Raw genomic sequence first — 27,066 nt, 5'->3', positions numbered from 1 at the left:
TTTTAAATTCATTTATTTAACTTCAGCATCTTATAAACGTATATGATCGAGTACTTATTAACCTTTTCTGCATTGCAGCGACTGACCCGTTTTGCTATAGCAATAATGATGTTGTCAAGGCACCCTTCGAAGGGATAGTGGACTTACCGAAATACGATTATTTACCGAAATACGGATAATGCATGAAAGTTACCGAAAGACGCCTTCTAATGTATTTATTTTTTAATAATCCTATATAGATACATATGATGATTATACGCATTGTAGACAAAAATTATAAAAAAATATTTAGAAATAATGAGTTTGTTGACAAAAGAATTTCCCTTTTTTAGTCAAATAGTGTTATCTTCCGTCGTCAACCGAAATACGATTTATGGATATGTTTAAAGTGGAGTAAATATGCAAGAAAGTTACCGAAAGACGCCTTCAAATGTATTTTTTTATTGTCATATATATATATATATATATATATATATATATATATATATATATATATATATATATATATATATATATATATATATATATAATGATGATTTTACGCGTTGTAGCAAAAAATTATAAAACAATATTTAGAAATAATGAGTTTATTAGCCAATAAGAGCATTCTCCCGTCGTCAACCGAAACACGATTAATAGATATGTTTAAGGTGAAGTAAAAACAAGACAAATACATACAGTTAACTTAATACTAATTTTTTATTTTATTTTTTCAACAATTCTTTACATACATGACATATATATAACATCGAATATGGAAGGCTGCATAAGACATAAGTCATAAACATAATTAAATAACATTAAATATTGAACGCTGCAAATACAAAATGTAATGATTTACTTACAAATGTATTAATATCATTGACAAAGACATATATTCATATGAATTACATAAGGTATGGAAAATGCACATTGCAAACAGCAATGCTAATGAAATGAAAATTCACCTTGTGTTACAATTTGAGGCGTTTCCGGAAATATTGCACGAATGTTTCAGATATGTCCGCACAGTATTCTTCAAAGTCATTACATTTCTGGTCAAAGCAGATAGTGTCATCTGCCCCCGCGAGACCATTTGAATCAAAGATACGATCTAGTATCTCTGATTTGTCACTTAGAAAACAATAAAAAAAAATGCCGATTTGACTAACCCTGTAACACTGTTCGGTGTAGGCTTTAGAAAGCGGTTGTTTTGAAATTTGCTTTTAGTTTAAGGATTAAAATGTAAATTTTGGTGTAGTTACTTGTCAAAATTTGCTCTGTCTATTGTAGATATCAACTGATATTAGGTGAGATCAAAAGAACCTTCGATCGTATCTACAGACGCGTGCACGTCCGCGGAAATGTTATTGTCGCGAAATAACATTACTTTGACAGTTAAAACGTCAGAAATTGCTGAACTTCCCACAAACTACTAACTTCACCAAGCAAATGCTTTTATATTGGATTTTTTTTTCAGACATACATTGTGTACATTTTTTTGATTCTTAAAAGGTTGTTTTATTTTTTGTTTGAAGCACAGGCTGGGTGCATTGTTATGCCACACCCATATAGCCACTCCACCCCGAAAAAAAATGATATAATTATGGGGAAACTTACTAGTAATAACTAACAAAAATTATATATTTTATACTGTTATTCTATAATCTTTATAAAGAGAGCAACCTTGCCACTCAAGAAATTCATGCTTCCAATTTCATATTCTTAAAGGGACTTGACACCAGATAATACAATTGCAAGAAAGAAAGAATATTGTACATAACAGGGTTCGAATTTAACTTTTAGGAGCACTCGCAAAAATTTTGCCTTTTTGAGCCAACTCGCTAAATGAAAAATTCAACTTATATTATTATTTGCCCAGAGCATTCCGGAAAGATTCGAGATAAAAAACGGCCTTTTCTGTATTTGTTTTATTTTTGAAAACTTACTAGAGCGTGACTCCATACTGTTTTCTTTATACTGGGAGTGTAAACATGCCACTTATAGGCTGTTTACACTCAACTACATAGCGGAGTTAATTTCATGTTTATTCTACTTACCTTTTAACATTTTGTGGTCTAGAAAAATCCACTCGCAGAATTTGCACGCTTGAATAAAAGTCACTCGCAATTTGCAAATGATGCTCGCATTTTGCGAGTATGCGAGTCTAAATTCGAACCCTGCATAACTTGCATAAAATTGATATCTTTGTGTACAACACATTAAATCGTACTTACTAAAGTAACAAATCACTTAGGACACATGTATCTTTCGGAATTTTTGAAAACCTGTCTGCTTTGTGCACTAAGTGAACACATTTGTGAAAATATCATCATTTTATTTGTGTTATGAGAAAAAAGAGAAAAGGCAAATTGAAAGTTGCTGTTATTGGAGTTTTCATTCCAAAAAGTTTGCAATTTCCAATGTTAAAATTCCAGCCCCGTTTATGTATCTGTACTAATCATTTGATTTTGAGATGCTAAATATACACGCTATAATCTAAAAAACCAATATGCACTACTTTAAACGGGTAATCTCAGCTGAGACAGTGACAATATATTCTTTTAATCATGTAAATTGGTGTTTAATCAGCCTCATACTAGATCGTACTGATAGTTTTAGGCTTGTTTTTAGGAAATACTCTATTTTCCGATTTTGGAACCATCTGGTGTCTTCTACCTTTCATAGGAGCCCTGTAGAGGGTATATATGTATGTAATCCTAGTGCTTTTATGGATTAAATGTTGGCCTGTCCTGATTTTTAATATGTAAATTCATATCTTGATGTTCATCAAAGTTGTTTTCTAAAGTAGGCTTCCTTATATTTTTCAGGTGGAAACATTGTATTAAAGCAAAATGAGCATTGCATCGCTACGAGAGCGATTGCAAAATATTTCTAAGAAAACAACAGAGGAAAACACATTTGACATAACAGGTACATGTACAAATATAATTATTGTTTCTTCAATGCCTTAGTGAACACTACAATTTAACTAAGAGTAAGAAATAGATGTTATGGGACTTCCATGGTTTGGTGAACATTGAGTATGTCTCTGCCGCTGGTAATTTCCTTTCCTTTTTAAATTTTACAAATAGACAAATATGGGAAAGTATTTCTTCATCTGTCAGTTGAATAAAACCTGGTGTCCACTCTTTAGCATTACAATCTTTGCAAACTTACAAAGTACAAATACTACTGAAGTCATGTAAGTCTTTTTATTTTTTATCAGATACGCTCTCTCTTTTCCTTGTTGCTAATTTTGACAATTCAAAAAAAATTTTGCTTACATATTTGCAGCGATTTCATTTAATAGTCTAAAGTAAGATAATTAATAGACCCCATGATGCTTTTTACAATTGTTGGTATTCGCATACTCATGGGTGCATATATTTACTAATATTTTATTTTGCGGTGTGTACTGCAGGGCTATTTGATGTTAGAATCAATATCAAGCTTAAATGACCCTAAGGCTAGATGTTTGTTCAGGAAAAAAACATTTAAATCGAAGTCTTATATCAGGCATAAAAAGACGAAAAAATCCCTCTTGAAAAATGACAGAATGTTGGTTATTTTCCTATTGATGTCAATACAGTGTTTTAAAAAAATTCTGGCTTACATATAACTGCTGACATATTTACTATGCATACTTTATGATGCCTTTTCAATTTTCACCGAAAATAGATGTATACATGTATTTAAATTGCTGAAAAAAATAAATCAAAGTAACACATAAAATCTTAATAAAATTTTTCCCACTAAATAGCTGGCAATATGTTTTAGAAACAGAGAATAAGGGGATTTGAAGAGCTTAATGTTTGTTTATTGTGTACAGATCCTAAGAAATGGATGAAAGGCGAGGAACCCGAGGACTGGCTGGAGTTCATAGAACACGTGAGGGACAATGTCGTCTTCACCAGCAAGGCTGCGAAGCATGAGTGCCTGTCAGATCTCTGCTCTAAGGCATTAGTAAAGGTAAAGTGCAAAAATATCACTCCCAAAAGTGCACATTCTAATTTCATATTTAGCTTGTGTTTTTGTGCTTGTTTTATTTTAATAAAAGTTTTTTTAGGGGAAAAAAAACCCTCAAAATTGGGGAAAATTATGTTTTTTCAGGTCAATTTGCATTTCCATGCAAGATTACTTTCATATACATGAAAACCCATGCAGTCTGGTAAAATATACAAAAATGACGAGGGTCTTTTATTTCTAAAAAAAAAACACACAAAAATTTAGGAAGCATGTCAGTGCTAAAGTCACCTTGAAAATAAATTATTGAAATAACTAAACTTTTGATACTTTTAGATAAATTTCTAGTCATACACAGTTACATTTTTCGCAATTGCAGGTATTCGATCATAAATATATTAGTACAAACTTGTAGTCTATGTTAAAACATAATGCACTTCTTTCTTCCAGGCACTCGACTCAAGTAAATACCGAAACAATGAGGCGTATGCTGTGCTGTTTGTGGTCTATGGCAGATGCAAAAGGTGTGGAAACATTTGGGGTTTTATTCAATCTTTTTAAAGCTTAAGTCTATTTTCCGAAGAAAAAAATCAAGGTTGGTGGTATCATGCAAAAACTCAACCTTGGCCATATAAAAAACTGTTCCAAGATATTTGAATTGAACTTGGTACATATGTTGCAGGAGACAATGCACTCACATAAGTAGCAAAGACGATAACTCTGGATTTAATTAGTGTATAGTTATGCTGTTAAAATATCTTTTTCATAATTGAAAAGTTTTCTGTCACTTGACTTGTATCCATTTGATAGTCACTGGACTTACTCTTATGTTTTAATAGGGATTTACTGATCATATTTACTAATTTCATATGTGACATTCAATATACACTTATAAATTTGTTCCCGTTTGATATAGGGGGACAACTGGTGAGAACCCTGCCAAAGTTGATGACATTTACAAGACACATAGTGCATATCACAACAACTTACTACATGTTTTTTATCACCAAATTACAGTACCTTTATGCCAGATGATGCCGTCATGATATTCAACCAAGCGAGAGTGATCAGTCGGAAGTTCGCCATTGTACATTGTGCATCAGCTCAACTGGAGCTTGAACGAGGTACTTTACTTTTGTACAGCATGATATTTTGGCAATTATTTAAACACAATGTAAAATTGTCATACTCAAACAATATATATCACTTGTTACTGCAGTCATCAAAATGAGATTTTCAGATGAACAAGCCTGAATTTTTACAATTTGTATAGAACAAATTCAACAAGCCCTGCTAAATAACCCATATTTGAGCATGTCCTGAAAGCATTTTACCAGTGCAGGGCTTGCAGGGATGTGATTTGTCCGCGGATTCGTGGAATTCCGCGGATCTAATGGCCCCAGGCCCCCCATGATTTTTTTTTTTTTTAGATGATTAAAAAAGTTACTAGTGTGTTTTGGTGGTTAGAGTTGAGTTGATATCCCAGTTTGTGTCAAATTTAAAGTCAGAAGAACACTCAAAAGAGCTTCTAAAAAGCAGTGTGCTTTTGACCCCAAAATTGCCCCAAGAAGCCCATGGCCGAAATGGTTTCAGCCCTCCAGCTGCCAGGTCAATCACATCCCTGTGCTTATTTCGACCTCTTTATAAGCATAAATAAGTAGCTGAAGAGATTTAGAAGGGTGCTGCATCTGGCTCTTCTGGTAGCACCCTTCTGGCCTCATGGAGATCAGCATGTGCATCTGGCTCATCTGGTAGCACCCTTCTGGCCTCATGGAGATCAGCATGTGCATCTGGCTCATCTGGTAGCACCCTTCTGGCCTCATGGAGATTAGCATGTGCATCTGGCTCATCTGGTAGCACCCTTCTGGCCTCATGGAGATCAGCATGTGCATCTGGCTCATCTGGTAGCACCCTTCTGGCCTCATGGAGATTAGCATGTGCATCTGGCTCATCTGGTAGCACCCTTCTGGCCTCATGGAGATCAGCATGTGCATCTGGCTCATCTGGTAGCACCCTTTTGGCCTCATGGAGATCAGCTTGTGCACCACAATTTATAAATATATATTTATGATAATTAGATCTATGTGTGTTTTGTTTGGTTTAAAAACATCATATAATAACAAATACATGCAAACTTTATATATTTAGCAGGTGAAACTTGTAACTACTTTAATCAAACATTCTAACACTTTTTGGCAAATTCATAATATTATCCATGGATATCTTGTATTAACAAGGTTCAGTGATCATAATTAACATGTGACTGTCTGCAATATTATTGTATGTTTTTCAGGCAACCGAGATCGTGCCAAGAAGATCCTGGAGAAGGCTTTGTTGTTTGACGTGAAGCCTCGGGAGGATGTAGAGGTTGCCCTGCGCAAGTTGAGGCAGGGGGAGACAAACATCTTTACATCACCAACTAGTCGACAGAGAAACCACAGTGGCCAGGCTTCCAGTACAGGTTAGACTTTAAATATTTGGACATTTTCAATCATTTCATATTGACACTTCTGCACATGCAGTCATCAAAAAATATTGAGTATTATAAATTGATTTGCTTGAATACACTTTTGTTGAGTTGGCATGTTTTATATGCAAACAAGTTTTTATCAGAATAGCAGTAAAATATTATGGAGAAATTATTAACTGTTCATCAGACATCAACTTCCATATTTTATAGAAAAATTCCAAAATTGATAGCAGGGATATTCATACTTAAGCTTCAGATGCTTAATGGAAGCCCTGGTTATTTCTAGAGCTGCATAGAAGGCTTTTCCTCCCTTCTGCCCTAGTCACCTTTACCCTCATGTCTTCTTAACCAATATCTTTTAAAAAAACTACGCACACAGATACATAGGCCTATTACTCTGGCTTTAGTTTATTTGTCCAGAAGTGTCCCAGAAAACACCCTCCGATTATTGTTGTTTGATTTTCAACAGCACTCGTTATTGTAATATAATCTTCTTTCCAGGTTCGAGGAAAGGGTCTGGCAGTGATGTTTCATGCGAACTGACAGATAACATCTCAGCAAACCTGTCATCTAACGTTAGCTTTAGGTGGGGTTGAATTTATTAAGTACCTTCTGATGTCATATTGCTTTCCTTCTGTTAAGTGTTATGTTTTATTAAAGTCAAGGTGCAGTGGAAACTCGTGTTGAAGTCATTGGGACCCAGGAATTTTTTTGAGATGTCAAATATTTGATATAACCGAAATAGACCCAAAATATTCATTTAAAGTTTGACATTACCGGAACATCGAGATAACAGAGTTCAATATAGCGAGTTATGTCTGTATTGTCATGGCTTGTAAGTGTAGTCTTTGTAGTGGTAAAATTGTTGGGCACAAATTGTATAGTTTGATAGAACTCAGAAACTGAATGATATTTACATGAATGTGTTATACAATTACGTGCTAATGATGACAATATTCATATAATTAGTAGAATCTGTACTTTAAGAAAAAAAAGGATTGGCATTAATAGCATATCATTGTGCATGATATGATATCACAGGGGATTTTTGGCTTTGGTATTTTAGGTATGATCTGTACCTTTCACAGGGATTTGTTTCATGCAGATGTAAAAAAAATAATGGGGGGGGGGGGTAACTAAAATCTTTCAATTAATAATGTTAAGTATAAAGCCAGAGGTTTATTAATCAAGTTATCAATGCTTGACATTTATTTAATGCATGAGGGAGGAAAATGTCTCTTATTTTGTCTAATCTTTACCACACATGTATCCGTGTCATGATTAAATTGGGCCAAACATTTTTTAAACTCTTAATTCGGAATTTTCGCTTTCAAATTGGGAAAAAGAATTCTCTTGACATTGAGAACATAGGAGAATGACATCTGTAAAAACTGCCGAAAAAAGTTCTGTGTATTTCATAGTAAGCTTTTCCATCGTTTAATCAGCAATGTCCTTGTCACCTGGTTTGAGATTCATTTAGTACATGATACAGAACGATATTTTATTATTACACCCATAAACAAAACATTACATGTAAAAGCAACAGTTAAAAACAACTCATACTATATCTAATTAATTACAGTATGTGCACCTCATCGAAGAACTCCCAGTCACAAAAGCCAGAGCCACCTTCATCGGCTATAAAGCCAGCCCAGTCCCTGCCAGAACCACCATCATCTTCTATAAAGCCAGCACAGTCCCTACCAGAACCACCTTCATCTACTATAAAGCCAGCCCAATCTCTGCCTGCAGTTAACTTGGCTCCCTTTCAAAGGCCAAATATTCAAACAGAATCTGCAAATAATCCAGTCCCTGGGCATAACAGACAAATGGCTGATTTGCCTATTAATGTTGATATGGTCAGTGTGGACGATAAGTTGTCGCCAGAGGCTATGTCAACTACAAGCTCTAGTAACCTGTCTGGATCCACCACCAAACCAGGAGCAGGGAGATTGACTTTTGATGGTGGACAGTCGATATCCAAGCAGCCAAGCAGGTTGCCGCTGGACAGCTCCGTGCACAAACATGGTCTGAGAACATTTAGGAGCACACCGCTGTTAGGCAGTGAAAGAAGGTAGAACTAGTATTCATGCAAAGAAAAGCTAAAACTTAAATGGTCTTCTTCACAATTTTTTTTAATATTTAAGATATACTACTAATCATATTGTTATTTTAATTTATATTTGTAATGTTATGTGATAAGAATTTTTGTGAAGCAGTCATCACCAATATGAATCCTGTGTGAGAGTCTGTTTAGACAAATTTAATCAACTAAGTGAGATATATAGACCCTATCACTTTTATATTCATGCAAGTGTAGTGTATATATTGCATTTCTTGTGCTGTTAAGCAATTGTCAGTGATTAAAATTAGCCTTAGTTCTAAATAAACACCTGTAACCTGATATTTGGCTGGAAGAAATTTTTTCAACAAAATGATTAAGGTTTTGGATTGTATTTTTTACTTAAAATGATAGTTGTAGTTCACTCAAGTCAGGCAAACATGGAACAAATTCTTGATTTGTTCTTATCAATTGTCAGTTTGGCAACTTTTTTTTAGCATTCCCACTAAAGTTTTACCATACTTTGCTGCTGTGTCAGTCTGGTTTTCCAAACTTTACCAGTATTTTAAAATCTTCATTAAAAAAATTTGTCAGGCGTCCGTGTACTGCTCCACCAGGTCGGGTGAAGATGATTAACAAGCCGTTTGAGCCGATGAATGTGCAGGAAGAGGAGGAGGAAACCATGAACACGATGGACAGCTTCAAACCTCTCGACAAGTGTCAGTAACAGTATTATTTATTTATGATTTGTTTAATTTTAAATCCATCTGTTTCTGTGGGGAAAAGGTTGAGGTATTGTCATGACATTTGTATCATTGTGATAAAACCCGTCAAACCTCGGCCCTTAGTAAAAAAATAATCAATGTCAAAAATAATACACATTTTATTACTGACAACACCTATAACTCGCAGCGGGAAATGGACCAACGTTGGAATCAGCTTTTATTGTCCTTTTTTTTATCTGGGGCCAAAGATTTTGCTATTAAGAAAAAATCATGCTTGCTTTTTGATACAATTTATCATACAATTATCCAAGAGCTATCTTTTTGTTATTTTTATATCTATTATTTCGCTATTTATTTTAAAACCTTAGCGCGTATAATTAACAGTTAAAAACGATAAAGAAATTGTTTCCAACTGTGATAGTCATACAGTTTTAATACTTAAGAAGTTATAACTAAGGTCTTTAATGAAACAGGGCCCAGCTCCTTTCAGAAAATGTTATAACTTATAATGTTTTAAAAAGTTATTTGAAGCGTAATGAAAATATTCATGATTGTTTATTTCATGCAGCAACTGCTGGCTTCAACGCTCACCACACTTCAGGCTACCTGTCCATGGTGTCGGATTCCACCATCCCCATGGAAACCAAAACTTTTGATAAACCTGTGAGTATCAAAAACATATTTAAACATTTTTAACAGTTCTTTTTTATTATCTGCAAGAAATAAAGTATCATTAAAAAAAAGTACCATAAAAAAAGTCTTCAATCCCAACTGTTTTAAAAATTTCTTATGGAAACGTTGATAAACAGAGTTCAATGGGTGTTGCCTTGATTGCTTTAAAACTCATCAAAGTTAATCGAACAGTCATTGTCTGGGATGCCCAAAATGATTATATTTTGCCTTATATCACACTGTCATGTGTCCACTTGACCAGTATTAAACTTGGATTATTAATAGTCAATAAATTATCAATATATTATCAATATAAATACTGCATACTGATGTTTTCAACCTTTACAGAAGATGGAGCCTGTGGTTGAGAGAGAGGAGGTTTCCCCGCCCCAGCCCCCAGCAGCCCCTGTGGTGACCCCCAGTGACCCTTGCCCTGCCATCCAAGCCCCTCCAGTTCCAACCCCTGCCCCTATACCTGTCAGAAGTGGAGGGCTAGAGGTGCCCCAGACACCCAAGAACACCATCATCCCTCCCACAACGCCACTTGTACGTATGAGATGAGTTAACGACATTGAAACCAATATACTGTTTGGGGAGAAATTCAAACATTCTTACATATATTTATATATATTTAGTGTTTTATTATTTCTAAAAGGTCAAACATTTATTTATTTTAATGATTGGTACTACTTAGTTATATCACAACATGTTGCGTTGTCTGCATGTATATAATACAGTAACTGCTGAAACATTATTATTACCGCGAATATACTTCAAAGTTGACTTCACTTCCTCATAAGTAACTACATGTACATTTCAGTCGAACATGAACATCCTCACAGTGAATGATGTGCAGTATGCGGTGTTGTCTGTACTGGGAAAGGGAGGTTCCAGCAAGGTGAACAACTATTGAGTCTTATCTCACCCTTGTTTTATTTTTAGCTCATCTTGTGGTTTGAAAGCAAAAATGGTTTTAAGTAAAATAAATAAAGAAGCAGAAACAAGCTTTTCTCACTCTCACTTATTCTGTTGTTTTTTAAGGAAAACAAAGTTTAGGTATTGTCAAAAACTACTTTATACAGCTCAAGCTTTGGTGTTGTTGGCATCATTACAGTGCAAAAAGTTTAACCTTGGCTTTCAAGATGTTCAAATGAATGTACATGTTGCTGAAACAATAGACACATGTTTACTCTTTACAAGCCCATTACTCTGACTTCCATAATGGGGGGAGATTGACTAAACAAAAAACAGGCTAGCTCTGCAGTTCCTTTGCTTGATGCTCAGAATAAAATTTGGAGAGTAAAAAAGAAACAGTGTTCAACTGCTGTCTTAAGACTCCCTACCATTTCTTAATTTTGGGTTGTATAACACAGTCTCAGAAATTCAGAATGAGATTTTCAAGTATAAACCGTATGGGTGGTTTAAAAATTTTTTAGGCAAATATGATGATATGGATTTAAGTCTTTGGTGTTGGCATTGTTGACGGCTATCATTCACCTTAGCCAAGGTTTAAATAACGTTACAGATTCTCAAATAAAACTTGGTTGTCATGTTGCCAGGGACAATATGCACATGTAGTTGTACAGCAAGGCATTAATGAATGTTGAGTTATGCCCTTTTTTGACTGAAAGACAAAGTCTAAAGTCATTTTCCGAAATATAAGTATCTGACTGGTCATATGATATAATTACTGGATTTGTATGAAAGTCTTTTAAAACGTGCACTTTTATGTTAAAATTCTCATACTGTTCTTTAAGTTCAACAAAATAAAAACACAAGTTAGGAAATAACGCATGATGTTTTATGGATACATGCACAGGAATTGACACTTGAACATAAGTTATTTCCTAACGTTTTTTGTCTCCAGGTGTTTCAAGCTTTTGACGACCAGACGAAAAAAATCCGAGCTATAAAAGAAGTCAATTTGGATAACGCCAACAGTGCTGTTGTTGAGGGTTACAAGAATGAGATCGCTCTTCTTAAACGCCTACAATACTGTGATAAAGTCATCAAGATGTATGACAGGTAAGTGAACAATGATTTGTATAGTTACAGCTCTGAAAGATGATTAGTATTTATTTTTTAAAGTTAAGGTATATTCATAGCCTTGCATGTTTGTGTTGTCAGTTTGGGTGATGTTGGCTTAAACCTTGGCCGTTACTATCGAATTGTTCACATGAAACGTGGTATATACGTATGTTACCAGCAACAATACAATACATATATGTGTAGCAAAGACCACAAATAAGCTTTTAATAATTTTTAGGTTATGGCATGTACTAGTAGATTGTGAACAATGTTTATATAAAGCAGGGTATTTTCCTCAAACAATTAAAATTAAGATGACTGTATCAATTTTGGAATACCTGGTAAGCCTATCTGAAAACAACTTGAGTTTAGTGCTTTCAATAGGCACTTTGTTGTGTGTTGTCCAAATTCAAACTCTGTTGTTTAAATTCTGAATAGAATTGATAGGTACATACTATAAAGAAGAAAAATTCATATATTTCTACAGATATGAATACTATTTTAACTGGAGTATAACTTATATTAGTATTCATATCTGTAGAGCCTGGTTACCTCTTACTTATAGCATTTTTTTATATCCAGGATAAGGAAGGGGATTTTTGGTCTGTTCTTTCCCCTAATAACTATTACATAATTGTTTGTTTCAGTATAAGATAGCAATATATTTCACAGTGTGAGCACCAAAATGAGTGGTGAAATATTTACTTTTGGTGTTCACAAATTTATTACTTAATTATTATCTTAAACTGAAAAACAATTTTTTATACGCCCGAAGGGTCGTATTATGTTATGGCCTCCATCGTCTGTCCATCTGTCTGTCCGTCTGTCCGTCCGTTAGCAATTCCGTGTCCGGGCCATAACTTGGTAACTAATAAAGCGATTTTCAAATAACTTTATACAAATCATCACTACATTAAAAGGATGTGTCGCGCGCAATTTCCAGGTCCATACCTCAAAGACTAGAATCACCATGGGGGTGCGTTAGCAAGTCCGTGTCCGGGCCACAACTTGGTCACTAATAAAGTCATTTTCAAATAACTTTATACAAAGCATCATTACATTAAAAGGATGTGTCGCGCGCAATTTCCAGGTCCATACCTCGAACACTAGAATCACCATGGGGGGGGGCGTTAGCAATTCCATGTCCAGGCCATAACTGGGTTACTTCTAAAGCAATTTTCAAATAACTTTATACAAATCATCTCTACATTAAAAGGATTTGTCAAGCATGCTTTCCAGGTCCATACCTCAAAGGCTAATTTCACTGGGGGGCGTTAGCAATTCCGTGTCCAGGCCACAACTTTGTGTTACTACTAATAAAGGAATTTTTAGAAAACGTGTCCTAGCCACAACTTTGTAACCAATAAAGCAATTTTTAGATAACTTTATACAAATTATTGCTATATTAAAAGGATGTGTTGTGAGCACTTTCCAAGTCCTGCTACTTTTAAACTTGTATTCTCAGATTTTCTAAGGAAGTTTCAGATATTCTATTTTTTTTATAAAAATATTTCATTTCATAAAATCTGATTTCATATTAGTACATCCTTCATTGCACTACTTACCAGTATGTTTGTTGTTTTACAATTATTCTATGTTGTAAAAAAATCCTGTTGAACAAAGGTTTTTATTAGCACTGCTAACTTAAGTATCATTAAAGTTTCAATATTGGAAGTTTAAGCCTTTGTTGTAAACACTTCACACCTAGTAAGCAGTATACTAGCATAACCTAAATGTTTATTAAAGACCTCAAGCCGAATCTTCTTCGGGCGTATAATGCTCCGTTTCGCGGTGCTCTTGTCTGTTTTATTATTACCTAAAACAGACAAATCAAGTCCAAGCTCCCTTGTGTCTGACGTTTGATTTAGGATGTGAGAATAGCTTTAAATATCAGAACAGTGTAAAATATCGTATTGATATTTTCACTGTTTGGGACAGAAAAATAACACCTTTATTTTACTGATAAATCTGTATAAACCACAGAAAAGCGTTTAATAGACAGCACTACCTGAATATTTTGATTTTTACAGTGAGTACAAGAAGGAGATAAACAAGCTGTATGTGGTGATGGAGGCTGGTAGTGAGGACCTTGCCACATTTTTCCACCGTGAGACCCAGAACCGCAAGCCCCTATCTGACAGTGTCACATGGTTCTACTGGGAACGTATGCTGCTGGCCGTGCAGGCACTCCACAGGGAGGGTAGGATGCTTGCCGTATTTTCACAACAAATGCTGAAATATTTACTCACTAGCTGATTGTGTAACTCATCTCATTAGTTTGTCTGTTTTTCACAGAATAAAATTCATGTATAGCCTTGCTGTCATTGACGCACATATATATAGGAAGGCCCAGAACTCTGGCATTTGCTCTTGTTTTACCACATTCAAGTTTAATTTAGTTCAAAGTCTGAAATGTTTTGAATCTGATAGAATCAAATGTGCTTCAGTGGGCTCACATCTAGATTAATTTAAATCGAGGATCAATAATTTAATTAAAAAAAACAACCATCCTTGATGCAAAAAGAACTGTTTTTATTGGCAAATATTCTGTCAAAGAGGGCAAATTTAGACTCATTAAATCCATTAGAATAGTTTATTAATGTTTTTATTAAATAACAATGATAACAGCATATATACAAATATACAAGAGAATAGAAAACATATATAATCTTCTACAAATAACAGCCATTGACGGAAAATGACAGAACTTATTGATCTTAAATGGAATGCTTAGATTTAAATGAGTTACAATATAAACCGACGCTCATAAATATAATTTTACATTGGGATGGCAAGGCAGTTTGTATTATTTAGCTTGGTTCTTTTTAAAGGAAAAAAGTGTATGTGAAAGCCTGCCCCTTTTTTACTTAAAAATCCAACAGACATGCACTGGCATCTGCTTATGGTGCTGTTGTAAACTAAAAGTGTATTTATAGTTCATTGGTTTTCAAAGAAAACAAATCAAGATATTGACATTGCCTTTATGTAGTTTGCATGCATAAACATTAACTTTAGTCAAATGGTAACTAAAACAATAAAAATGAGATATTCAAATGAAACTTGGTACACATGTTTCTAGAGGCATTGTACCCATTAACAGCACAGCCAATAACTTTTCCTTTAACAATTTAGTTTTTCTCAAGTAATGACGACTGAAAACAAAACAGAAATAAATTGTTTGTGTTTGCTCCATGGGGAGTCTTGTTTACTGAAATCGTCAAATTTTGCCTGTTGTTTTAGGTATAATTCACTCTGATCTGAAGCCAGCCAACTTCCTGCTGGTGGGAGGTAACCTTAAGTTGATAGATTTTGGCATCGCAAAAGCCCTTCAACAGGACAAGACCAGTGTGATTCTTGAGACTCAGATCGGAACCATCAACTTCATGAGTCCCGAGACCATCATGCAACAACAGGGCGAGGGAAGGCCCAAGTTCAAGGTCAGTAAAATTTAGTTTCATGTTTATGTTTTCTATTGACTGAATATTGATACTTTGCTATTTGCTTTGGTTATAACTTTCAATAACATTGTTTTAAATTGAAGGATTGATGTAGTGAATTAATTTTTTAATGTAAAAACATTTACATTTTGGCCAAATATGTTCATAAATATATATAGGATATGGGCATTTTTTAAAAAGCAGAAAACATGGGAGACTTAATGAAGTTTTGTGATTATTCGGGAATTTCTTATTGTTGAAGAATTCTCTCTTTTGATTTACATTTCAAAGTGCAATGAACAGATATAAAGTACTCGTTTGATTAAGTAAGATTTCGTAATTGCTAGCTTTAAAGAGGCTATACACCATATGATAAAATAGCGAAAAAAAGAAAATTGTTGAAAACTGACATAAATTACCTTTCTTTCTACGAGGTAGAAAAACTGTGTTTTTTGCACCTTTATTTCAAATTAAACTTGGCATCTTTCATAAGAATCATTGTTTTCAACATATATTTATTTCGGTATATTAAAACCAATGTCTTAATTGTGGAAAATCTTATTTGGGAGTAAGAGTGCATCTTTAAGAATATTTGGCAAGTGTTCAAAACAAAAAATTGTCGCGTTTGTTAAACCATGCCTGTGTTTCAGATTGGTGTGAGGAGTGATGTGTGGTCCCTGGGGTGTATCCTGTACAACATGGTGTACGGACGGACGCCCTTCCAGCACATCCGTAACGACCTGTTCAAACTACAGGCCATCATCAACCCGGACCTGCCCATAGACTTCCCTGACATTCCCAACAAAAACCTCCTCGATGTTATGAAGGTTTGTAAAGCGTTAGTTTATCTATATACACTTAAGGTCATAAATGCGTGGAAAAAAGTTTTAGTTTATATAAAGGCCATAAATGTGTGGACAAGCCAATTAAGCAATCATCATCATAAAAGGTTCTTTTATTCTGTTTTTTTTTCATCAGAACTGCTGATACTATCATAGTTATTGTCAAGGCCAGGTAGCAGCATGTTGTGTGCATGTGAATGGGATCTCCAATTTTGCCTATAAATCAACAAAATTGCTTTATAAAAAATAGAGAGAAAAAAAGATAACAATCCCGTCTTAATGTTATAAATTCTGTTTCTTTAACAATAGACCAACTCCTTCATATAAAGATAATTTCAGGGTCGAACCCAGGAAATATGTAATTTTTACAATACTCAAATAAATACAAAAGAGATATTTGTAAGTTTATTATCCCTTTTGGGAAAAAGTATTTAGAACTGGGTCAAGGTTTGGCCCAAAATTGTCAGAAAAAAATGCAAACAGATACTTCATAATATATGTATGCAATACGTAAAATAACAGATCACTGGCTCATCATTATGATTGACTTAAATTTACAACTATATGTATTCTTCTAATTTCAGAGATGTCTACAAAGAGATCCTAAACTCCGGCCGTCCATAGATGAACTCTTGGACCATCCTTACCTGAAATCAAACCAGGAGGGTAAGTACTACAGTAATAGCAGGGATTTGCCAGGTTATCTGTTACTTAAATGCATATCAGTTTTTGGAGAATACAAAATGGAGGTAGTGTTAAAAAATAGTTGTCGTTGTATAACTTTAATGTTAACCATGAATGAAAAATGATTGAATGACATTTGGTACACATGCTCACTATCACAATTTGCACATATGTAGTAAATCCAATTTGTGTTATGCATTCATTTCACTGAGAAATTTACAACTGCTTGTAAACTTGTTCTACCAATGACCAAATATTCTTTTAAGTTTTATCCTAAAGTTTGACTTCCATGTTTATTACCTTGTATGATCAAAGTCAATATGTTTTTCAGCAGATCAGGTGACCCCACCAAAGGCAGAGAAGATGAACAAGCGCATGGAGGCTCTTGTCAGTACACTGGCTAGTCAGTTTGCCTGCTCACCAGGAGGACTCCGCAACCTCATACACGCAACTATAGACAATGAACAGGTCTAACAACTGATGTACATTTCAGATAACCTCATAAATAGCTATTTCACAGCGTTTTTTCTTGCTATTTAGGAGGTATATAGAGGTAGTTGCGTTTTTATTTTTAATTCTTCATTTCTAATATACTAGTAGTTTTACTTGGTTCTTACCCAGATGGTGGACATGTAAATGTCAAAACTGAATTTTGTGCAATTCAAGAAGAAAAAAAGATGTAGAATGTTGGCTCCTTTTTAAAACAAATTTGTTAAGATAATGAAATAAAACCAGCAACCCATGACGTTGTGGGTTTAGTCCCCACCAACAATACTTTCTCATGGCCGCTCAGAAAGGACATTAGTTCTACCCAGGAAACACACTCAAGGGTGATTCATATAATTTTTAGCTGTGTTTCCAATCCAGCTATTTTAGAAACTGGTATAAAATAAAACAAAACGAGCAAATATTGTATTAAAGTTAACAATTCTAATTTGAAAAATATTCCATATTCTTACTGCAGGAGAGTATTCCACCAGGCTTAGAGAAGGTTCCTCAAGCTCGAGCACCCACGGCAATGGGGAAACACATATCCTCTGCCCAGTACAGTAGTAACCCCGCTCCACAGGTGAAGAAGTTGAGAACCCCACTCACCAGTCTCAATGTTGACTTTAAACACCCCACATAACCAGGCCAGAAGCCTTTCTGATGATGAAGCATTATGTTACATTCATGTTTTTTCACAATGTGGAAGTGTTCTGTAGCATTAAGAAGAAGTGATATCTTTTATGTGTGTGTTGGATCCAGATGCTATTGCAGTCCACTCTGGAAGTTCCAAGACATTCTGTGCAAGAAATTTACTCTGACGGATGTGGGCATTTATATAGAAATAACGGATATATATTGCAAAAAGGCCGTGAAAAGTGTTGAAATTTCGCTTCTTTGCTTCTGGACAGTGCAATTTACACAACTAAAGGATTGTTTAAATTTTTTAACAATAGAAGCATAATAGATGACTTCTTAGATTGTTTCTGGCTTTGCATGGCAAAATAAAGCATCTAATACATGCATTACCCGAATTGGCATTATCAATGTCCATGTATTTACAATTGTTGTTATTTTAAAGATATTCAACATGTACGCAAAATGTTGATAAATATTTAGAACAACGAAACAGTGAAAATCAGTGACTTTGATTGTAAGCATGAAATGCTATTTTATACAAAGCAGCTAGATGGTGTATAGTCGCTATATAGCATGAATGAGTTAGCTACATGACCATATTTACATTTCCCTAGTCTTTTCTATAGAGAAAAAGTGACTTTCATTTTGCATGAACAGCTTTGCATTATGATGTCATTGTTTATTTCACTCTGATTTGACAAGTGCGACACCATTTGATATACAGCAAACAATGTTTTTGAATTTCAGCCATTTGTTTCCACAGACATTAAATGGACGTTACAGATTTCTCTCCTTAATTTTAACTGAAATAATTTACATCAGACTTTAAAACAAACAAAAAAGAAGAAAAAAGGGGAGTAATTTAAATAGAAAGAATAAAATCATATTGTTTTGTGTTCATGCAGTATTAACACTCCGGTGTTATTTATAACTGCCTAGATGGTATAACACCCTTCATGGTTTTGTGTAAATGCACCTGAGGGCTCATACTGCATGGACATCTTGTGCTTACTTAAAGGTAAGGGTAAGGGCTCTATGGGCAATATAGGTCACATGATAATGAAACAGCATAGGTTATTGAGTGTATTGTTATTACTTACTAGAAAAGCTTGTAGTCAATAAAACGGCTAATTGTTTACATAGTGTTGCCTAGCAGTATAGTAAACACATGGCCATGTGGACGGCTAATGTTTTTGTAGTACTACTGTGCTTCAACACAAAGGTTATTTCATGTATAATCTGAACTAATTTAACTCATCTGTCTCCACTTTATCTTTGGATCTTAACCACTCTGTCATCCCTCTGTTTTTCTCTCAGCTCAGCTTTTACTACCCACTTACAGAGTTTAAACGATTAATTATTCATTATTTTATATTTGATTATGTGTATAGAATATATATATATATATATATATATTATAGATTGTTCATGATTCATTCTGTATATATGTAAGCTTGTGTGAGTGGAGATTTTTCTACATGTATTGATTAATTTCAATGTCGTAAGAGTTATTTCAATAAAACCAATGTCAATCTTATGCCTTATTGTGCTTATTATAATATGGATTTTCACTTAAATTCACACAACACTGCGTTGTACAACAGACGGGAAAGCCGATTCGGAATAATTGATTGATTTGTCAAGCATGTATGAGTAATAGCGTAAGGGAAAATCGGGGTTTGACTCGCACTCAAATACATCACGGCAGCGCTCTGATAAAAAACAATACCCCAAAGTCACCGAAACTGTCTGAATTTGTTTTTCGACCTACTATCGGTGCTTTAGTTTTTAGTCTTTTTAGATGGCGGATATAAAACCCATATTGTGCAATTATCTTTTTAGACAAGACATCGTTTTCAGTCACTGGTATACATCTAAGTTCTAACAGTTTTCCCCCGATTTGTTTACCTTTCTAAAAATATTTTCATGCGCAATGCATTGTTATTGAAGTGTTTCGTGGTATCTAGTTCAACCGAGGGTATCCAAATGTCGGGTTTCCGCGAAACTGTCAAATTCCACGAAAAAGAAACAAGCATTGTAAGTTTGTTGACAGGGAGTGGTCAGTGGTTTTAACAAGTATTTTTATGAAGATTTGCACACTCAGCGAGATCTTAGAAGTAACCAGTGTCCCAAAGGTTTGTTAAATGTTGTTTGATAGTAAATTTCGAAATAATCACACGATTGTTTATCATGTCTATTTTTAGAATCAAAACACATTTTCTATTACAGGTTATACATTAGTCAGAAAATGAATAAAATAATGATAAATGTTTAAAATTACGTGCTGTCGATTTTTGAGTAATGCTTTCATTAGTATTTATGTAGACATGTTTTATAATGTGTTGACCTACATGTGCTTTATTCGTAATTAATGATATGTTGACAAATTTTTAGCCACAATAATGCACGTTTAGGGAACTTTTTCAACATTTGGATATTTATTTTGTTCCCTAAACGCCACAAGTCAACTGAGCCATACCAATGTAAAATATATTCTTTAACTGTTACTCCACAATACTTAACACTTCACTGTTAAATTAAAAAACAAAAGTTACAATTTAAATATTTTAGCCAATACCTTTTAATTATTAAACTTAAGTGTTTTATGAAACACATATAATTAGTTTAATTCAGATCAACTTCTGTCAATAAAGCATCGCCATTTTGAAACCATCTAGCAGGTGTCCGTTATCTTTCTGCTCAATATACTTAGCGCTAGGATCTGTCATTCTTGGCTAGGAAAACAACAAGTGGGATATGGACGCGTAGAGTAGCCAAATAAAAAATCGTCAAATACTCTGAAGCGGCTGTTTATATGGACTGACAAATTTTCAATCTTAATGATCTCAGCCTCTTGTGAATAACCGAGGTTTTTCAACGAAATTGTTTTGAACTATTTTACACATATAAGCTAAACCAATTAGCGTAAACAATGAATCACCCAGTGCTCCAGCCATGATTTGAAAAGGGCAGAGTAGGGTGTTAGTCCATAAGGCACATTTGATGTCCATTTAATGAACCTTAACAGGGCATTTGCAAGGGCAAATGCTTAATTCTTATTGTGTATGTGTTGTATCTACTTTCAATAATAATAGTTTGTTTTATAAATATCTAAGCTCTTATCTTGCATTGGAGTGTCAAAATTATGTACACATTTATGATTTTGTATTAATTCATTTCTGAAAACTGACTCTGTCAAACAAAAGGGCACAGCGGGATGTAGTTAAAACACAGCAGGGTGCATGAAAAGGGCAGTGGGATGCCCCACCTTGCTATTTAGGCCTAGCTGGAGCACTGTCGCCCTATTAACTGCACAGTCATCAATGTCATATAAATCAATAAAAGTATACGACTGCTACCCATTGATATTGTTTGTTATTGAGATTAAATTATGTATGTTTGCTATATTGTGTTTTAGTTATTAAATAGTTTTTAACACCATTTAAAGTTTCTTCAATTATTAACAATGATATTTTATGCACAGTAATGTGTCACATAGATAATTATATGCAGAAACACTTATGTTTTGAATAATAAAAGACTTCACACACTCCGCTTAACAAAACACCCATCACAAGGTAAATTAATCAATACAATTGTCTACTGAATTATTCCTTTCTTACTAAAATGGTGTTTGCACACACATATTACACTATTGGACATTGTAGTTGCATTATTAGATAATAAAACTTTAAAAAAAACCTTAGTGGGTGTTTGTCTGCCTAGAAAAAAATGATGAGGAGGGATTATGTCCGCCTTGTAAAAATGATGGGAGGGATTATGTCTGCCTTGAAAATTTGATGGGGGGTGGATTATGTCCACCCAAACAAAAATGAGTGAGAGGGATTTTGTCAGGGGGTGGGGGGATTTTGTCTGCCTCCCTAGTTGCATTAATTGCTAATTACAATAATATTGACAAACTGTGAAAAATATGTTGATGAAACAACCAACCATTATGTTCTATAAAATAAGGTAGACAAACTGGTAAGTTGACAAAACATTCAGCACCCCTGTCAACCCTTTAAATGGCCCAGCCTTAAAATGTATTGTTTATTCAAACCATATGGTAAATTCGCTATATAACTACTAGTCTAGAAAAAATTCACTTTATAATAGGCTTTATTAGCACTGGCTCTGACTGTCAAGATTTCGACTAAGTTTGCCCGCCAGCAAGAATTGGGAAATCATAGTGATGTTATTCATTCGAGCCATCCAAACTGTTTAGCATTTGCAAGTATTTTCAATTTAGGGTGCATTGTTCTACCTTCTCAAATTAGGTTGTTTTCTGATTTAAGGTTTCATATCAGGATGGGCTGACAAGAGCTCCAAGACAGGAGGCCCTTTTATGGTGTCCTACAATGTATTAGAAAAAAATAACAAATTAGCTGAACAGAAATAATCATCATGTCTGAGCAGTACAATTCCGTGGAAAACAAAGTTGAAAATTGGCACAGGTATCAGAACGATTTGATTCAGTCTTTGTCATCACCCGCCTCGAACAACCCACAAGTTTCGTCAGACAGTGACAAAATGGCTCAACATTCAAGAGGAGGTTGTGCAATTGAAAGGAATGGTTTTAACTGCAGGCTTGATTCAGTTGAGGATGAGGAGTTGTTTGGGCCACAAGCATCAGATAGCACCATAGATACTAACGATGTCTTTTCGCATACTGACCTGGATGAAACAAGGTCAGATAAAGACCAATGCAATATAAATTATAGCAACGTTGGAGCTCTTCCAAACTTTGACCTGCTGGATGAATCATCTGGGAAAAGCAGTGATGAAAATCCAGAATTTAATTTTGGATACCCGAAGTCACTTGAAACACCTGAGAAATTCAATTCGGGTTCATCAGGTAATGGTAGCATTGGCATTAATTCTGAGGACCTTAAGAGCATTTTGAGACATCCAAGTGGAAGGATGTATGAACGAAGCCAATCTGCAACAGATAAAAGAGACAGTTATAGAAATAGCAGAGAAAGAAAATATGCTGAAATAGATTCCCCACCAGATTTTGACGAAAATTTCCTAAAAAACCAGCCTATAGTAAGAAAGTCAAACAGCCTACCAGACCTTGTAACAACCAGCCAGCCTCAGTCATTGTCACCCAGAACTTGCCCAGACGTCGCTGAGATTCAGTTTCATTCTGAGGGGTGGAGGAGTGCTGGTAGTCGACAGAAACAACGGGAGGCCATAGAAGGACGTAGCTGGCCGTCTGCAACAAGCAGACCAAAGGGCATAGTACGTCACATCAGCATTGCAGAGACAACGGAAGAGCTGTTATATAACACTGAGGATGAGCCAAACATGGTTGGGAAAGAAGGAAGACAGCTAACCAGCAGGGACCGCACTGAGGAGGTTAAGCTACCTCTTAAGTCACCTTCTGTTGAACGGAGACAGGTCCTGGCCTCCAAGTCCAGTGGATACCATACAGGTTTGGTATTAATTGGCTTTGATACATTATGTCTTTCCAAACACCAAACATGCAGGACAGCTGCTTGATTTTCCTGTAGTTTCCATTGTTAAATGGATAAGACTACTGGAAATTACCGTAAGTCTGTACCAAATTGATTCTATATTAAGCATGAAGATTCAAAACCTTCTTGTAACCCGGCAGAAAAAAATACTTTCTCTTTGCAACAAATGTATTTGCAAATTTACAAAAATCAAAAAGAAAAACAATGTCATATAGTTTTCAGGTCCATATACAACTAGAAATTTCCACTTCTGTCAGTATTCTGTCATATATTTCTTGACTTTTATCATTGGTGTTCTAATCAACACGCTTTAGTAAATCATTTCTTTGTGGTTTACATTAAATGTTGTTAAATGTGTTTTCTTCCATTTTAAAGGCTGGAAACTTAATGATGAAACATAGAAACTTTGTGGCATGGCTTAAGTTTGTGAGCAGTTTTCTGTAGAAGGATCTTATAACCTATAGATACAAATCAATTTCTTTAAAGTGAAATCTATAGCATTATTATTACAGTGCTGATTTATGAATAGTAAAACATTGCATTGGGCATGTCGCAAAAACACCTATTTAGTTATTGTCTTAAAATATTTAAAAAAGTGTTGATTCATTTTTATTTTTATATGTGAATAAAGCTGTTTTTGCACTTCACTCAGGTTTAGTCTGGCTTGCTCTTTACCACGCCTTGTTATTATGACTTGACCAAGCAAAATAAATGTTCCTATTAATGAATTTTTGCACTTTAAGATAGAAGAGAGATTTAAATGATTTTTGAGTATTCATGAAAAAATAAATAAATAATATCATTTTGCAATTCAATATTATAAGTTACAGGGTAAGTAGGTGACCCGATATGGGATATACCGGCACAGGGTACCATATCACCCGTTATATTCCATATCGGGCCACCTACTAACCCTGTAACGTATATATCACATCGATGTTTACATGTTTAAATGTTTCATTTTTTCATTTGAATACAAAAATAGATGCCATTTTGGCACGGTATAAATTTGGTGACCCAATATGGAAAAATGGGGTCACCGCGTGACCAGTCCTGGACAAATGGCGTTGCGTTATTTATTTTGGAGGCGTGATATAGTACTACAACTTTCCAAATTTATTTAAGTGATCTCAAGTCAACATAGTTAAAACTTTCGTTGATTAATAAGTGATTTTGTGAAATCAACCAATAGATTACTGATTGGCAATTTCCAAATTAATTGTTGAGTCACTCGTCAACCTGTTTCTATTGGATTGTATGAAGTACATATATTGGATTGTATGAAGTACATATATTAGATTGATGGAGTACATATATTATATTGATGGAAGACAATTCTATTCGAGTGAACAAAGGTTACAATTCATACTATTGGTATTACCAACAATCATAATCATGGATGGTAGATGACAACTTAACATTGTTTTCTCCAGCGTGTATTTCCAATAAAATTCAATATATGTACAATGCAGCCAATTTTGCTTTTAGTTACTGTATTTGAGAGGTTCATTTTGTTCAACTTTATAAGTATAAAAATAAGGCACTTATCTTTTTAATTTAAAGAAAAATGATTGAAAAAAAATTCACATTGTTTCATAATGAACCCCTAATCTATTTTGCAGGCAGCGAGGGTAATGGTAGCCAAGAAAAGAATGATGATGCGTTCAGTAGAAGCACCTCACAGATTTCAAGCACAGTGTTCACATCACAAGAGAGTGAGGACAAAGGCAGGGAGCTGGAAATGGGCAAACAGCTTGAAGCCGGAAAGATTTGTTTCCAGCAGTATACTGAAAGCAGGGAACCAGAAGTAGGCGAACAGCTGGAAATTACAGTGGTTGATAACCAGCTTAAGAATGAACAATCGTTCGAAATTGATGTCAAAGCTGGAGTTCTTGCTGGCAATTTACCCCTCGTGTCAATGCAGTCTTTAAATGAATATGGGCCTAACGAGGAAACAAGTGAAATGACATACAGTTCAGAAATTTCGGGGGAAATATTGGACTCGATGAATAACAGTAGCTGGTTTGAGTCACAGAGTGAGAGTTTGTTTTGCTCCTATGATTCTGAAAAAACAACTAGTAATCATGGAAATAATAGTCCACATAGCAGCGGAAGTAGCACACTGACAGTTATTGATGCTGTTCGAGGTAAAGAAAGTCTCAAGAGTAAGGAACAATCTGTTAGAGAATACTTCCATCATGAAGAAAAAGCTATTTCAATGACAGAAAAGAACCTACCGTGCATGAGTTTTACACAAGAAGATCTCTATCCTCGAGGTGATGGCAAGATAGCCATGGAGAGTGATGGAAAGTCAACTGAATTAAAGAACTCTTCAGCCAATAGCAGAGTTGTAAACAATGAAGAATCAAGTTTAGACATTACTGGCATCTTTGAAGCTGGGGCTATTAGAAAGCAGACAAGCATGGTCGGGGGTAACATACCTTATCATATTTTTTCTCTTCAAGAAAGTTTTAGTATTACAGACAATGTAGAAAGACTAGCAGAAGAAGATGATAAGAAGATACAGAAGTTTAAACGAAAACAGAACCTGACCTCATCAGGAAGTATGGACACAATGCGTAGCTCTTCGTCCGACAGTCCCAGTATGGCTGGATCACCTATGAGCGCAGGGGCTCAAAATTACAAGGTACGTTGGGGTAGAGCATTTTATAATGTGCTTTCTGGTGGTTTATATAGATTTATCAGTGAATTAAAATAAATTAATATTTCACTCTTTCAAACAGTGAAAACATCAATTCAATATTTTTCACTGATCTGAAATTTAAGCCCGCTCTCGATTCTAAACGAAGCGTCAGCGTGGAAAGAGCTTGGAAACAATTTCAATTATGCATTTCCGAAATGATGTTAAGATCACATAAAAATTGGCGCACTTTTTTTTAAAAAGTTATGTTAAATGGCTTTAGATTCCAATTTTAGGTATATAATAAATAAATAATTGTTTCTGCGTATGATAGCAATATATTTCACCTTGTTAACAAGACATGTTGATTTCTATCAATCAGTTTGCTAATAATTTTTCAAATTGGTCATTCAGATACCTCAAATGATTTTTTTTTATATTTTCATTACTTAGTAATTGTTACATGAAATTGTGATTATTGAATTAGTGTTTATTATAATTATCAAGCCAGGTCACTGACACAAATTATTAGATATTTAAAATCAAAACTATCTTGATTTATGATGACTTACATTGACATGAATACGAAAAAGTTTCATGCATAACAGGAAGGTAAAAAACCCAGCAACGCACGTATTGTTAAAAAAGTAACTGTTGCTCTTTCTCCAAATTTCAATTGCTGTCTGATACAAAAGTACCAATGTACTGTACTACTTATTCAGCTGGCCACAGAAAATTACAAGATGAAGAATAGAGTGTCCCAGTTTGAGAATCTCCTCGCTGAAAAGAGTCCTAATGAACTCAGTCCCACAGATGTTGAACAGTTGTTGAACAGCTACAGATCACCATCTTTCTCTATACAAGGTAACCAGTCTGTACATTATTATTATTATTATTGTTATTTATATAATTTATATTATAAATATGTAACTCTTAGTTTGCCCATTATTTTGAACAT

The 27,066-nt window shown here is 34.6% G+C and overlaps 2 protein-coding genes across 4 annotated transcripts in view; both read left to right on the top strand.

Annotated features, from left to right (window-relative positions):
• The first annotated feature begins 1,169 nt into the window (after positions 1-1,169).
• On the top strand, positions 1,170-19,531 carry LOC128236703 (dual specificity protein kinase TTK-like). Of its 3 annotated transcripts, none has more exons than XM_052951774.1 (19): positions 1,170-1,289; positions 2,811-2,913; positions 3,812-3,951; positions 4,396-4,469; positions 4,963-5,069; positions 6,239-6,406; positions 6,917-7,001; positions 7,998-8,489; positions 9,072-9,196; positions 9,771-9,865; positions 10,223-10,420; positions 10,695-10,772; positions 11,742-11,899; positions 13,933-14,102; positions 15,143-15,339; positions 15,990-16,166; positions 16,766-16,847; positions 17,200-17,333; positions 17,830-19,531. In XM_052951774.1, exons 2-19 carry the CDS (start codon positions 2,835-2,837, stop codon positions 17,992-17,994), a joined length of 2,724 nt encoding a protein of 907 aa, XP_052807734.1. In that variant the 5' UTR covers positions 1,170-1,289; positions 2,811-2,834; the 3' UTR covers positions 17,995-19,531. The 3 variants fall into 3 exon arrangements, with proteins under 3 accessions (XP_052807734.1, XP_052807732.1, XP_052807733.1); XM_052951772.1 differs by having other exon boundaries at positions 17,197-17,333; XM_052951773.1 differs by having other exon boundaries at positions 1,175-1,224; positions 17,197-17,333.
• Positions 19,532-19,976: 445 nt separating this feature from the next.
• LOC128237819 (uncharacterized) overlaps positions 19,977-27,066 on the top strand; it is a 7,410-nt gene continuing 320 nt past the window's right edge. Inside the window, exons 1-4 of the mRNA XM_052953403.1 lie at positions 19,977-20,125; positions 22,286-23,424; positions 25,090-26,114; positions 26,831-26,972. Coding sequence (XP_052809363.1) covers positions 22,395-23,424; positions 25,090-26,114; positions 26,831-26,972 — 2,197 coding nt within the window. The 5' untranslated portion in view covers positions 19,977-20,125; positions 22,286-22,394. The remainder of the gene's footprint in view (positions 20,126-22,285; positions 23,425-25,089; positions 26,115-26,830; positions 26,973-27,066) is intronic.

Source organism: Mya arenaria, chromosome 6 (assembly GCF_026914265.1).
Source record: "Mya arenaria isolate MELC-2E11 chromosome 6, ASM2691426v1".
Classification (NCBI taxonomy): domain Eukaryota; kingdom Metazoa; phylum Mollusca; class Bivalvia; order Myida; family Myidae; genus Mya; species Mya arenaria.
This window is presented reverse-complemented; position numbering and strand designations above follow the sequence as displayed.

What these genes read in the sequence shown, in the direction of transcription:
- LOC128236703 (XM_052951772.1), top strand. Translation starts at nt 2,835, where the DNA reads ATGAGCATTGCATCGCTACGAGAGCGATTGCAAAATATTTCTAAGAAA. An exon ending in GAAAGGGAGGTTCCAGCAAG is followed by an intron (nt 10,773 to 11,741) that starts GTGAACAACTAT and finishes TTTTGTCTCCAG; the next exon opens with GTGTTTCAAGCTTTTGACGA. An exon ending in GTCATCAAGATGTATGACAG is followed by an intron (nt 11,900 to 13,932) that starts GTAAGTGAACAA and finishes TGATTTTTACAG; the next exon opens with TGAGTACAAGAAGGAGATAA.